The sequence below is a fragment of the Centropristis striata genome, chromosome 17 (genome assembly GCF_030273125.1).
Source record: "Centropristis striata isolate RG_2023a ecotype Rhode Island chromosome 17, C.striata_1.0, whole genome shotgun sequence".
NCBI lineage: Eukaryota > Metazoa > Chordata > Actinopteri > Perciformes > Serranidae > Centropristis > Centropristis striata.
In genome coordinates this window covers 10,762,381-10,773,990 of record NC_081533.1, presented here as the reverse complement: position 1 = coordinate 10,773,990, position 11,610 = coordinate 10,762,381, and the positions used below count along the sequence as shown (strand labels likewise).

The window sequence follows — 11,610 nt, the reverse complement described above, 5'->3', positions numbered from 1 at the left end:
TTAAACTACAGATGGAAATTGGCGAGCCACTGGAAAGCAGTTTATTTGTATTTTTTCCTGTTTTTCAGCGGATCCCTTTATTGAATTTGACTCCTCTCACTTGTCCCTGAAGAACATTATCTTTAAAAACAAGACTGTTGTTACCTCTTGAACTGTGTTTTTAGAGTTGAAATGATTTTATTAATTTATTCATTGGATCTCCATTAGCACCAGCACATTAGCATAGCTATTCTTCCCGGAGTCCAAACATTAAATCAAATTGTCCATTCTCCGGGATCATCAACAAAACATAAACAACAACAACAACAACAACCGTCAATACAGTCACAACACATATACAATCATAGACACTGACAAACATGAATCACAAGACACGACGCAACACTTGTACAGTAAAATAAAGAGTCCATAGACAACATACAAACACCATAGCATAACATACAAACAGATACCAAAAAATAAATAAAAAATAGATAAAGGAACAGAAAAAGCGGTCTCAAAGGATAGGAAGATTGTTTATACAAAGACCCTTGTGGACCAGTACAGTTTAACTACTGCAGCTGCAACATTAAAAGAAACTGTTTAAGCAAAAATGTATACCTTTCTTTGGAATCTATTAATACGATGTAAAATGGCAAGGAGTTCCACTCCAGAACGGGTCCGAACAGGACAGATTTCTTTAACACGTAAGTGTTGCTCTAGGAAAAGTAAACCTGTCTTCAGTAGCATGTTTTGTCAGATAATTATGTCGACTCTACTGTCGTGAGAAAAGACAATATAAAAAGTTTGGAGACTTATTTACAATAATATTCCTGAGCAAGTTCAACAAAACATAAGAGCTTCTTCCAGTGATGGTTAACCAACCAAGTTGCTCATCATATGTGTCACATTTATATATGCTGTATTACACATTGTGCTGCTTTATTTTGGGCAACTTGCAATTTGTTTAAATCTTTCATCGAAGCACTAGACCAAATCGGAAAACAATAATCTAGCTGCGACAAAACTAATGCATTTGCAACTTGCTTGACGATATCTTGGGGTATAATTTTTAACACTCTTTTTACCATTATGACCCTTCTTCCCATTTTGTTAACAATATAATCAATATGTTTCGATTCAATATGTTGATCAACAAGTATGCCTAAAAGTTTAGTATCGTAAACTTGTTCAACAGGAATGTTATTCATTTCCAATACCAGCGAAGGTACATCACTCAGCATATATTTTGACCCAATAACAATAGATTTAGTTTTTCCCACATTCTACATCAATTTGTTTTCAGTAACCCATTCTACCACTAACCTTAAATCATGCTGTAACTTATTATTTAATCCTACTGCGGACGTTTCAGCTGAATATATTGCACAGTCATCTGCATACATAACAGTTCTAGTTTTATCCAACACAAGTTATCTCAAGTCATGATGTCACCCAAAACTTTTTTGTGACATGTGAGTCACACGTCAAGTAAAAAATCCCCCTTTGTTCAGGAAGTGACACATAAGTGTGGGACTGTGGGGGGAGTGTGTGAAGCTAGAACGACATATTAAACATTTTCATAGTTTCATGTTCTACCTAGAGGAAGTGAGACCCATTAAACTTAAATAAATAACTTAAATAATGTAAATAATACAACATATGGACACTACAGAATAGAAGAGACACTATTTCATTTAGGAACACATACTGATATTATGGGAATTTACCCAAAAAGTACATTTAAATGTTTTTTTCTTTCTTTGAAAATAAATACCATACTATAGTTGAAAAATGCCAAAAAGGTCTTTTTTTTTTTTCGAATTTCCCTATTATAGTCTGTTGAGATCTTTTTGTAGAATCTTTTTTTTTTTTTTTTTAAATGACACCATATTATAGTATGTCGGAGAAATTTCCAAAAACTTTTTGCTTGCACTTTTTTTTTTTTTTTAGGACTAAGGTGAAATGATGTGTGGATGTAAAGCTAGTACATCATTCCATTGCTTAATATTATCCATTAAACATGTTCTACCCACTAAAAATAAAAAAATACTTAGCAAGGAAAACTCCAGAAGAGAAGAGATACAGAGAATTTACCCAAAAAGTACATTTGGGTTTTTCCTTCTTTTTTGAGGCTGATAAATGTCATAAAAAACTTGTCTCATGAAATATGGGTTGTTCAGGCAACACGTGGTTTTCATGTGTGTGTGGCTCACTTCTGTTTTTTTAGTTTCAGTGACATCAAGTGCTGGCTCTGTGTGTCGTACCTCTGAAACGATGAAACTTCTCATTCTGGTCCTTCAAGGTATGTCCAATTTTAATTAGTGATATATATTATTGAGGTGTGTGTGACTTTGAAAAAACAATGACAATGACAATTCAGAACTAAATAAGTCACTTCCTGATTTCCTGGTGCGAAGCTTGTGCGGAAATGCTCAGATAAGAATAGATTGACATGTTAACGCTCACTCAGACTTTTTAACGGCTTCTCAGTTAAAATGTCTTTCTGAGGTGTTAAGTGGTTGAATGTCGAAAGGAAAGGTAAGGAAAGCATACTTTTTATTTTGAATATTCATGCAAATAAAAAAAGCAGGAAATATAGTGAGACACATTTTGTGCGGCCCGTGCATGTGATATAAAATGCCTGCAATATACCTTAAAGTGGAAATGAAGCAGTCAACCAAGTTACCATTATTTACTGGATTGAGTCCTATTCTTATCAATAGTTATACAACAAACGTGAAAAATATAAACGTATACAATCGTGTTAAAAAAAAATAGCAATCCAATGTGACTAACCCAGGGGTGGGCAACTGGAGGCCCGGGGGTCGCATATGGCCCGCACCCTCACTTGAAGTGGCCCTCAGTACAACTACATGCATTTGAGCATGAAATATGTTAAGTTACTGCACTGTAAACATATTTAAAACTGCAGTTTCATCATATCTTGTTACGTGCACTGTCCTATATGTGGCCCTGTGGTAGTGTCGGTGAAAGATTGTGTCAATTAAAGAAAAATGCCACTGTACAGTATGCTGTTAAATGTGAAACTATAATACGTCCAGATATGCCAAAATAATTTAATCCGTGTCATAGTATCAAAAGCCGTAATATAGGTCATAACTATGCATGCCATGTTATGAATATTATCCAAAAATATCCTTTTATATTATATGACAGAACTGTCTGAATATATGTGTATGTATGAAGTAGTTTTTCCTTAAAAAAATCTGCATTGTGTCTTAATGAAATTAATCTAAACATGTTCTATAAAAAGCCAAATGAGCAGAAATAAAAGAAGACAAAGAAGATTAAAGACAAAGGTCAAAGAAAACTTTATTATTACCCAAAAGGGCAATTTGTTTTACAGTCAGCAGTACAAACACATAACACACATAAAAAGATTCAAAAACAATAAATAAAAACCTAAAATCCAACATTTACCAGTCCTATCGTCCATAATTTAGAAGATTAATGACCGAGGGAATAGAAATAAGGAATAAAATAACCCCTATGCCTATTTGTCCTGTACATAGGCCCACGGATTTCGCTACAATGCAAGTTAATGACAGTCATATCCCGTGGCTTTTCCAACATACAAAGTGATTATGTACATTCACTGAGTGAATATTTAGAAAATAAAACATATATTTCTCGCTACAAATGTGATCAAAATCCATTTTTATGCAGAAACTAAGTCAAAATATTGATTTTTCACTAAAAATGAGAGAACTGTCCGCCAAGTTTTTTGTTCTGACCGCTGGGACCTTGAAAGTCACGTGACTTGGAACAAACCAATAGCCACGGGATATGACTGTCATTAACTTGCATTGTAGCAAAAAAAGTTTCACGGAAATTTGAGCGATTCTGTGGCTATTCCACGGATTTTGAGTTAAGCGAAATCCGTGGCTATTTCACGGATTCCTGTGAGACCAGGTTGTGATGGCTCGCCTTGTTACCTGTCAATCAAAGGTAGCCACCCCCCAAATCATACGATTCTTTATCTTCTATTTTCTTCTAAATGGGGCCATTATTTACACTGTTAACATCAAATTGTCTTGAAGAAGATTTTTTACTAGTGATTGAGACCATAATGTTGTCCTAAAACAAATCTGAGGTAATAAATCAAGTGAGAAATTAGCAAATTTTGCATTGAAATGAGTGGACAGATTTTTTCAGACAAACTTAGCGCCCCCTGCTGGAATTTTTGGTAGAATGTAGCTAAAGGGTTTGCTCCTGGTTTGCCTCCTTGCTCAGACCAGGAGGTTGCCGCCTGATTTAGACATTTAGACTTTGTTAATGTAACATGTAGTGTCTAGGGGCGGTAAATCAGTCAGTGTTAGTGGGGTCCCAGGTCTTGATGAGCTGCAAATGGAAAGAAACTGTTTTGTGGTATGAAGTGGTTCAAAGAATTAGTTTCCGGGGTGAATGTGGTCCTGGCACGCCTCGGGGTCCTGAAGACTTACAGTTCTGAGTGGGATGTCAGACTGAAACTATCACCTTCGATACAGAGTGAATGTTATGCTGCAGTCTGTCCTCCTCCGTCTCAGTTGAAGCAGCATACCAGAGGGTGATGGAGGTTAGGATGGATTTGATGATAGCAGTGGAATAGTTCACCATCATCACTGACATCATCATTAAACTTCTTTAGCTGCCACACGATATACATTCTCTGTTGAGCTAATATTGTATGGCATAAAAAAAGTCAGAATTCATAACAATGACAAATGACAGAAAAAAAAACATGTAGAAAAATGTAATGGTGTTGTATGTCCAAAAAAAGAACCAAAAAATTGAAAATGTGTAAAAGTTGTTTTATTTCTTTTAAAGGCCCCAAAATGCTTAAAATGACCCTATTACAGCTTGTTGATACATGTTATGGTATGATCTTTTTTTTAAAAATTACAATAATATACCATATTGTGGGATGTCCAAAAATGACCCCCTCAAAATGAAATCATACTATATTATGTTGATTTTTGTCAAAAATTGTCAAATTTTAAAAGGCCTAAAAATGCTAGAAATGGCCATATTTTGGTCTGTTGATATATATTAAAGTATAATCTGACAAAAAGGATTTCCAAAATTAAAATAAGAAGGAAATATTAATCTACATTAATCAATAAAATGAATCGAAACATGTCGTATGAAAAGTGAAAGAATCACAACCAGAAATAAAGTTGATTGACAAGTGGGTTTTCACAAAGAATATTCTTTGGGGTTTGGTTCATGACAAAAGACACAGCAGAGAACATTAAAGACAACAGAAAGCACTGCAAACAGTCATGAATGAAATACATAAAATAAACATAAATTTTATTATTTTTTTATTTGACCAACAGAACATAAAAACATTTACCTCTGCAATAATATAATAATAATTTGCGATTTGCGATAATCCAAACATGGGCCTTCTTGTTCAGTAATTATTTTGGATATTTAGATATATAGAGATATTTAAACTTTGTTAATGTAACATGTAGTGTCTATTAGGCGGTAAATCAGTCAGTGTTAGTGGGGTCCCAGGTCTTGTTGACGAGCTGCTGATGGAAAGAAATTTTTTGTGGCATGAAGTTTTGGTTGTGATACGCCACAGCCTTCTGTCAGAGGGGATTGGATCAAAGGCGCCCCGGGGTCCTGGAGGGATGTCAGACTACAACAAATAACCTTCTATACAGAGTGAATGTTATGCTTGAATGTATCAAGCATGAAGTTTTGATCATAGTAATAATATAGTAAGTCCAAGTACATTTTAGCACAGAAGTTTGGCCAAAAATGCCTGAATATGTTGTAGAAAATCTTATCAATCATGGTCATAGTCTTTCCTAAAATATAATAAAAACCCCATATCATCCTAGGTCCAAAAAAAAAAAACGTCACAATATAGCATGTCAAAAAAAGTCCAAAATCAGTCAAAGTAAAGTTTCTCCAAAAATGCCAATAAACGCAACAGAATAGCACGTTGATCATGATCATAGTATGTCCAAAGATATTTAGATAAAGATATAAAACAGGAAAAATGAATTTAAGTTGATGTATTCTTTGGTGACCTTTTGACTTTTAAAGGCTTATATAACGCCACCATGGTGTTTGCAGTTTTGTTTTTCATTGCTTGGTTGTTTTGCCTTTCTCACAGTTATACCAGAAGATCAGCTGATTTTTACCATATGAAATCTGAGTGTGTATTTTCAAACTGTTTTTCCAGTGGCACTAGTTGGATCCCTGACGGTATCCAGTGGGTTCTTAGGGGATAACATCACCCTAGCCTCAGGAGCCCCACCATCATGGAATCTAACCTCAATCGAGTGGTCGATATTCTCAAACAACACCTGGATAGCCACCTATCGTGGCAAGAGGAAAAACACTGAACGGGTGGATCGGTACAAAGGGAGGCTCAGTCTCAACATCATCTCAGGTGAGAGACGACTCTGCAACTGTCAGTGCAGAGGAAATGTTCTTTTATTTCTCTCCTGACTATGTCTCTTGGATGTTTTTTTTAGGTGACTTGACAATCCGTAATCTGACCCCAGAAGACGCCATGGAATACACTGTAGACCTGATCAACACTCAGAGAGAGAACAAAGGAGGCAAGACTAAGCTCATAGTGAAACGTAAGTCTGACCAGACTGTTATAAAAATCATCACTGCATCAAAACATGCTTTAATGTCTGATATTGACAAACACCCTCTCACCATCTGTATGAGACACACTGGGCTGCAGTTCGAACCCATCCAAAGCTATATTTAATGGTCAAAATTAGCCCAAAAAGTCAAATGACTTAGCATAAAGAGTGACAAAGTCCGTGTAGTATGGAGGACAGTATGACTGTCACACGAGACGCAGGAGACTACGGTTTGTGTCTTGTGTGAACCCAAAAGTCAGCAATGACAGTTTTTTACATTGACTACTTATGTACGTAACTTAATTTGCATAACAAACATATTTAATTTAACTCAAACCATGATCAAACTTAACCAAGAAGTTTTATTGTTCTCAATTTGTAGTTATTCCTTCAAAAAGTAATAGTCAGATTTTAGTTTTTATCCAACAAAATTTCTATTGATTGAGCTATTTTATAGTATGTCCAAAAAGCCGTGCCTTATTATAGTATGTCAGAAATTTGGAGAAAAAAACACAGCCATGGTTGAGTATGTAAAAAAAATCAATAAGAAAACGGTCAAAAATGCCAAGAAACGGTATAGAAAAGCATGTTGATCATAGAAATAGTATAGTAAGTCCAATAATTTAGGAAAGAAAGCCATAATGCAATATGCCGGGGAAAAAAAATCATTACTATCCCACTGAATTCTTTCCATTTATTTAAAAAATATTTTTAAACTCAATGTAAGTCTTTTGCAATTTTGTTGAATATGTCAAAATGGCAAAAAAAAAAAAAAAAAAAGAGAGAAAAAAAATTGCATCGCATGATCATGGTAATTTTCCCAAAATAGCACACATATATATATATATATATATATATATGAGAAATTATGTCCATTTATTTAACAAATACTTTGCAACTCAATCTCTCATGGTGCCAATCAGGTTTTGCAATTTTGTTAAATATATCAAAATGGCAAAAGAATAGAACGTTAATCATGGTAATAGTATGTCTTAAAAATGTAAAAATTTAGGGGGGAAAACAACATATTATTAAATTATATTATTAAGGGTCATAGTGAAGTTTGTCTCCAAATCTCCATACGTCAGTATTGTAATAGTATAGTATGTCAAAAAATATATTTCAGAAACGTGTCATATATTCCAGTGTGTCCAAAAACGTATTTAAAGAACGCCATAGCATGTTGAAAAAAGTCAAAATGTTGAATTGCTGTCCATTTGTGTCCATTTATTTAACAAATATCCAGTCAGGTCTTACAAATGTTCTTGAATATATCCTGACGGCTCATCAACATTTCTGATTTAAACCCTCTGCAGAACGCCTCCCGAAGCCAACCATCGAGACTTTTCCCTGTGAATCCGTAAAAGGCGGCGGCTTCCAGTTGTTTCTGCTTTGCTCTTCAACAGATAAGAGTGTTGATCTGTCTTGGAGTAAGACTACCAACGCTACGGTCTTCAACTCACTGAACGCTGATGTCGCCTCTACAGCTGTTAAAGTGTTTCTCAGCACCAAACAGAACCACGTCAAATTCACCTGCACCTCCAGCAAGAATTCGGAGACGGCCTCGAGTGATGTCACTCCATCCTGTGATGGTAAGGTCCCAGTGGACTCAAACATGATGCCGTATGATGAACTTCATGCCAGTGTGGTTCTGGGAAACTTTTCTGTTAATTGTTGTTGTCTCTCCCAATGTTACAGATAACGAGCCTGAGCCAACACCACAGCATCATTCTACCCACAGGAAGAATTATATTGCTATTACTTTCTTTGTAGGCTTACTGGTCGGTGTACTAGTAATGACTGTACTGTACTTTCAGAAAGGTGAGACTAACAACATCCTTGCAGGATAACACTTATGTTTCCATGCTTCCAAATGTTGTGTCTTCTTCTTCATCCATTTCTCTTTAACATTAGCTCGTAGTACCGTGGATGGGACGCATCATCCTGACAACTGGCTACCAATCAGAAGAGAATGTTAGGAATAAGAAAATACAACAAAAATGTTGTGGGGCGCTAAACCACATTTTTGGAGTGGAGTCCCTTCTACAAAGATATTGTAGGAGCTGTCTGGGATCTAGGTGTGAGATAAAAAAACAAATTAGGAACAAATTTGGCTGTAGAATAGCACATTAAACATGGCAAAACTATAGTATGTCTAAATAAATAAATAAAACTCCACCATAGTAAATCATGTCCAAAAATATGAATAGTACGTTGAAAAAAGTTTAAAAAATGGTCATAGTGTAGTTTGTTCAAAGATGCCAAAAAAATGCCATAGAATAGCAGAAAATATATATATATATTATATTTTTCAAATATATAATATATATATATATATATATATATATATATATATATATACATACACACACACACACACACACACATATATATATATATATATATATATATATTTGATATTATAGCATGTCCCAAAAAATAAAAAAATTAAATTATAAATGTATATATTTCTGCTATTCTATGGCATTTTTTTTGGCAAAATGACACTGACCATTTTTTGGTTGACAACTGGCTACCAAAAAGAAAACATGCCTGTTTTAAACCTACTGGCCTGTTTGTGGGGTTTAAATGATGGGATTAGAAGATATAATAACAGATATTTTTGAAATACAGGAACTTTAAGACATTTGCAGAATTTAATAAAAACAATTATTGGCGAAGCTTGATAAAGCTTTGGCACTTGGGAGCACTATAACAAAATTCCGGATAAGATTCAAAAAACTATATACAATATTTAGGAATTAATGTTACAAAAGTTACATTTCTGGGTGTGTCGTGCACACTCATTGCCAAGTTTCCGGTGTGTGTGTGCTGTAACAAATTAGGGTATTAGAAACAATTGTGGCCATTACAGCAAAATGGATCTGTTGCTGTGTGGCACATTAGTGCCAACAGTGCATAGATCCTCCCAAAGAGACTTGGGACCGCCATGCTCTTTGTGGTAAAAATAGAAAAGAAAAGATCCAGGTGTTAGTGTGTAGGGTACTGGGTTTCAGATGACACATTTCTAACACTGTTGAGGTGAAAAGGAAAAGAAGAAAACAAATTCTGTATTGCGGTTTCTCTATCTTTCCGTGCAACACTTTCTTCTGTCAGTCATAGTGACTTTCATAACCTCTCCTTTTTCCACACTTAACTTCAGCTCACTCGATACGCAGCATTTAACCCGAGGTTCCGACTGATTACAAACTATATACAGTGCTTAACAGATTTATTAGACCACCTGTCATAAAAATGAGAAAACATAATTATTTTGGATATCTTTTAAAAGCTTGTTTAAAATTAAAATGTTATTGTTATTTGGCAAATAACAAACTGAATTCAACTTTTTATAGCAAGATTTGAGCCGAAATTAATCAAGCAGAACATTCATCCACTGAAACTCATATTTCTGTGCAGGAATGCAAGTAAATAAGTATAATTTGTAATAATAATGTTGTTTACTAGTTGTTGTTGTTTTTTGTTTTGTTTTTTTAAAGAGTTTTTTTGTCAATCAGTAAATCTGAAAATTAATGGATAATAATAATAATAATAATAATTATTATTATTATTATTATTATTATATTTTAGCATTAAAATATTATTTCAGTTAAGAGCTTCTACATACTGGTGTATTAACCATTACAGAAACATAAAAAATGATTTTGGTAATTAATAATGCTGATAACTGAGGACTGCTGTGGCACAAACAGTTGGTCTTATACATTTGTTACTGTATATAAAAAGCATATATATATATGAAAACAATACATACTGACATGGTTTTCTGTTTTTTAAACAGACAGAATCAAAGACGCATGGGAACACTCCATAGGTACAGTAATCTATATAATTCATAAAGCAATGTTCACGTCACGTCATTTACCTATTTATTCACTAAGATATCTGCATCTATTTGCCTGTGGGCTATCCAAGCAAACAAAATTCAATCTTAGTCAATCTTTATCCATTACTTTCCATTTTGTATAAGTGCAGTTGTAATTACACTACAACTAAAATGATAGAATCCAGCAAGACGCATGTGGAGACCGGGTTTCCCCCAGGGCTCACCGGACTCGTCCCGTCCCTCCCACTCTCCCACCTGGAGAGACAGTTACCTGACTGCTGTTCCCACAGTTCATGTTCATGCTGTTTCTTTTCTTTTCTCATTCCCTGAGGGATAACTCCCCTTCACCTTGCTAGGTTGATGCACATGCACTGGGAATCTGACATGTGCGAGCAGCGCGACGGACAGTCACGTTGTCATGTTTTTTTTGTGTTTTTTTTTCATAGGGCCTCTATTAGTTTGAGGGGGCCTACGCAACATGTGTATTATGTATTATAATACCATAAATTCATCTGTATTTTCTTTTTTTTATCTTCCAGGAAAACTGTGTCCATCACCAAAATAGCAATGCTGTGGTCTAAAAGTAAGCATCTAGTTTGATTGTCCACAAGTTAAAGTGTTAACACAATGTTACAATATGAAGAAATTAACAATTTTGTCTCTCCTACAATTAGCTTGACAACTATACAAGCAGCGTTTCAAGAAGCCAGAGTCAACATCAACGGTACCTGAAAATGTCAACATTATGTGGGACCTTTTAGGACTTTATAATAATAATAATAATAATAATGATATAATAATAATAATGATATAATAATAATAATAATAATAATAATTGGTAGAGTGGTTGTCTACTGATTGCAAGGTCGTGGTTCGATCCCTGACCATGGCTACATGTTGAAGTGTCCTTGAGCAAGATACTGAACCCCAAATGGCTCCTGATGTTGTGTTCATCGGTGTGTGAATGAATTCCCAATGGGAGGTGGCACCAGTTTGCCCTGGTAGCCTCGGCCACCAGTATGAATGTGTGTGTGAACGGGTGAATGAGCGTAGTGTTGGATAAAAGCGCTATATAAGTGCAGTCCATTTATGTTTTACAAAAACATATAAAAACAAAATAGAAAAACAGACAGACAAGAGAATTGTAGTAGTGAGGAGGTG

At 34.8% G+C, this 11,610-nt stretch overlaps 1 protein-coding gene across 2 annotated transcripts; it reads left to right on the top strand.

Annotated features, from left to right (window-relative positions):
- The first annotated feature begins 2,196 nt into the window (after window positions 1–2,196).
- si:cabz01074946.1 (uncharacterized) lies at window positions 2,197–11,610 on the top strand. 2 transcript variants are annotated; one of them, XM_059355171.1, is made up of 7 exons: window positions 2,197–2,284; window positions 6,185–6,394; window positions 6,480–6,590; window positions 7,919–8,194; window positions 8,301–8,423; window positions 10,989–11,032; window positions 11,124–11,610. In XM_059355171.1, exons 1-6 carry the CDS (start codon window positions 2,257–2,259, stop codon window positions 11,012–11,014), a joined length of 774 nt encoding a protein of 257 aa, XP_059211154.1. In that variant the 5' UTR covers window positions 2,197–2,256; the 3' UTR covers window positions 11,015–11,032; window positions 11,124–11,610. The 2 variants fall into 2 exon arrangements, with proteins under 2 accessions (XP_059211154.1, XP_059211153.1); XM_059355170.1 differs by lacking the exons at window positions 10,989–11,032; window positions 11,124–11,610 and having other exon boundaries at window positions 8,301–8,814.

Bases quoted from the DNA above. Each gene is read 5' to 3' on its own strand.
- si:cabz01074946.1 (XM_059355170.1), top strand. From the start codon at position 2,257: ATGAAACTTCTCATTCTGGTCCTTCAAG. The intron at 6,395-6,479 runs GTGAGAGACGAC...TGTTTTTTTTAG, and splicing joins CAGTCTCAACATCATCTCAG to GTGACTTGACAATCCGTAAT. The intron at 6,591-7,918 runs GTAAGTCTGACC...AACCCTCTGCAG, and splicing joins GACTAAGCTCATAGTGAAAC to AACGCCTCCCGAAGCCAACC.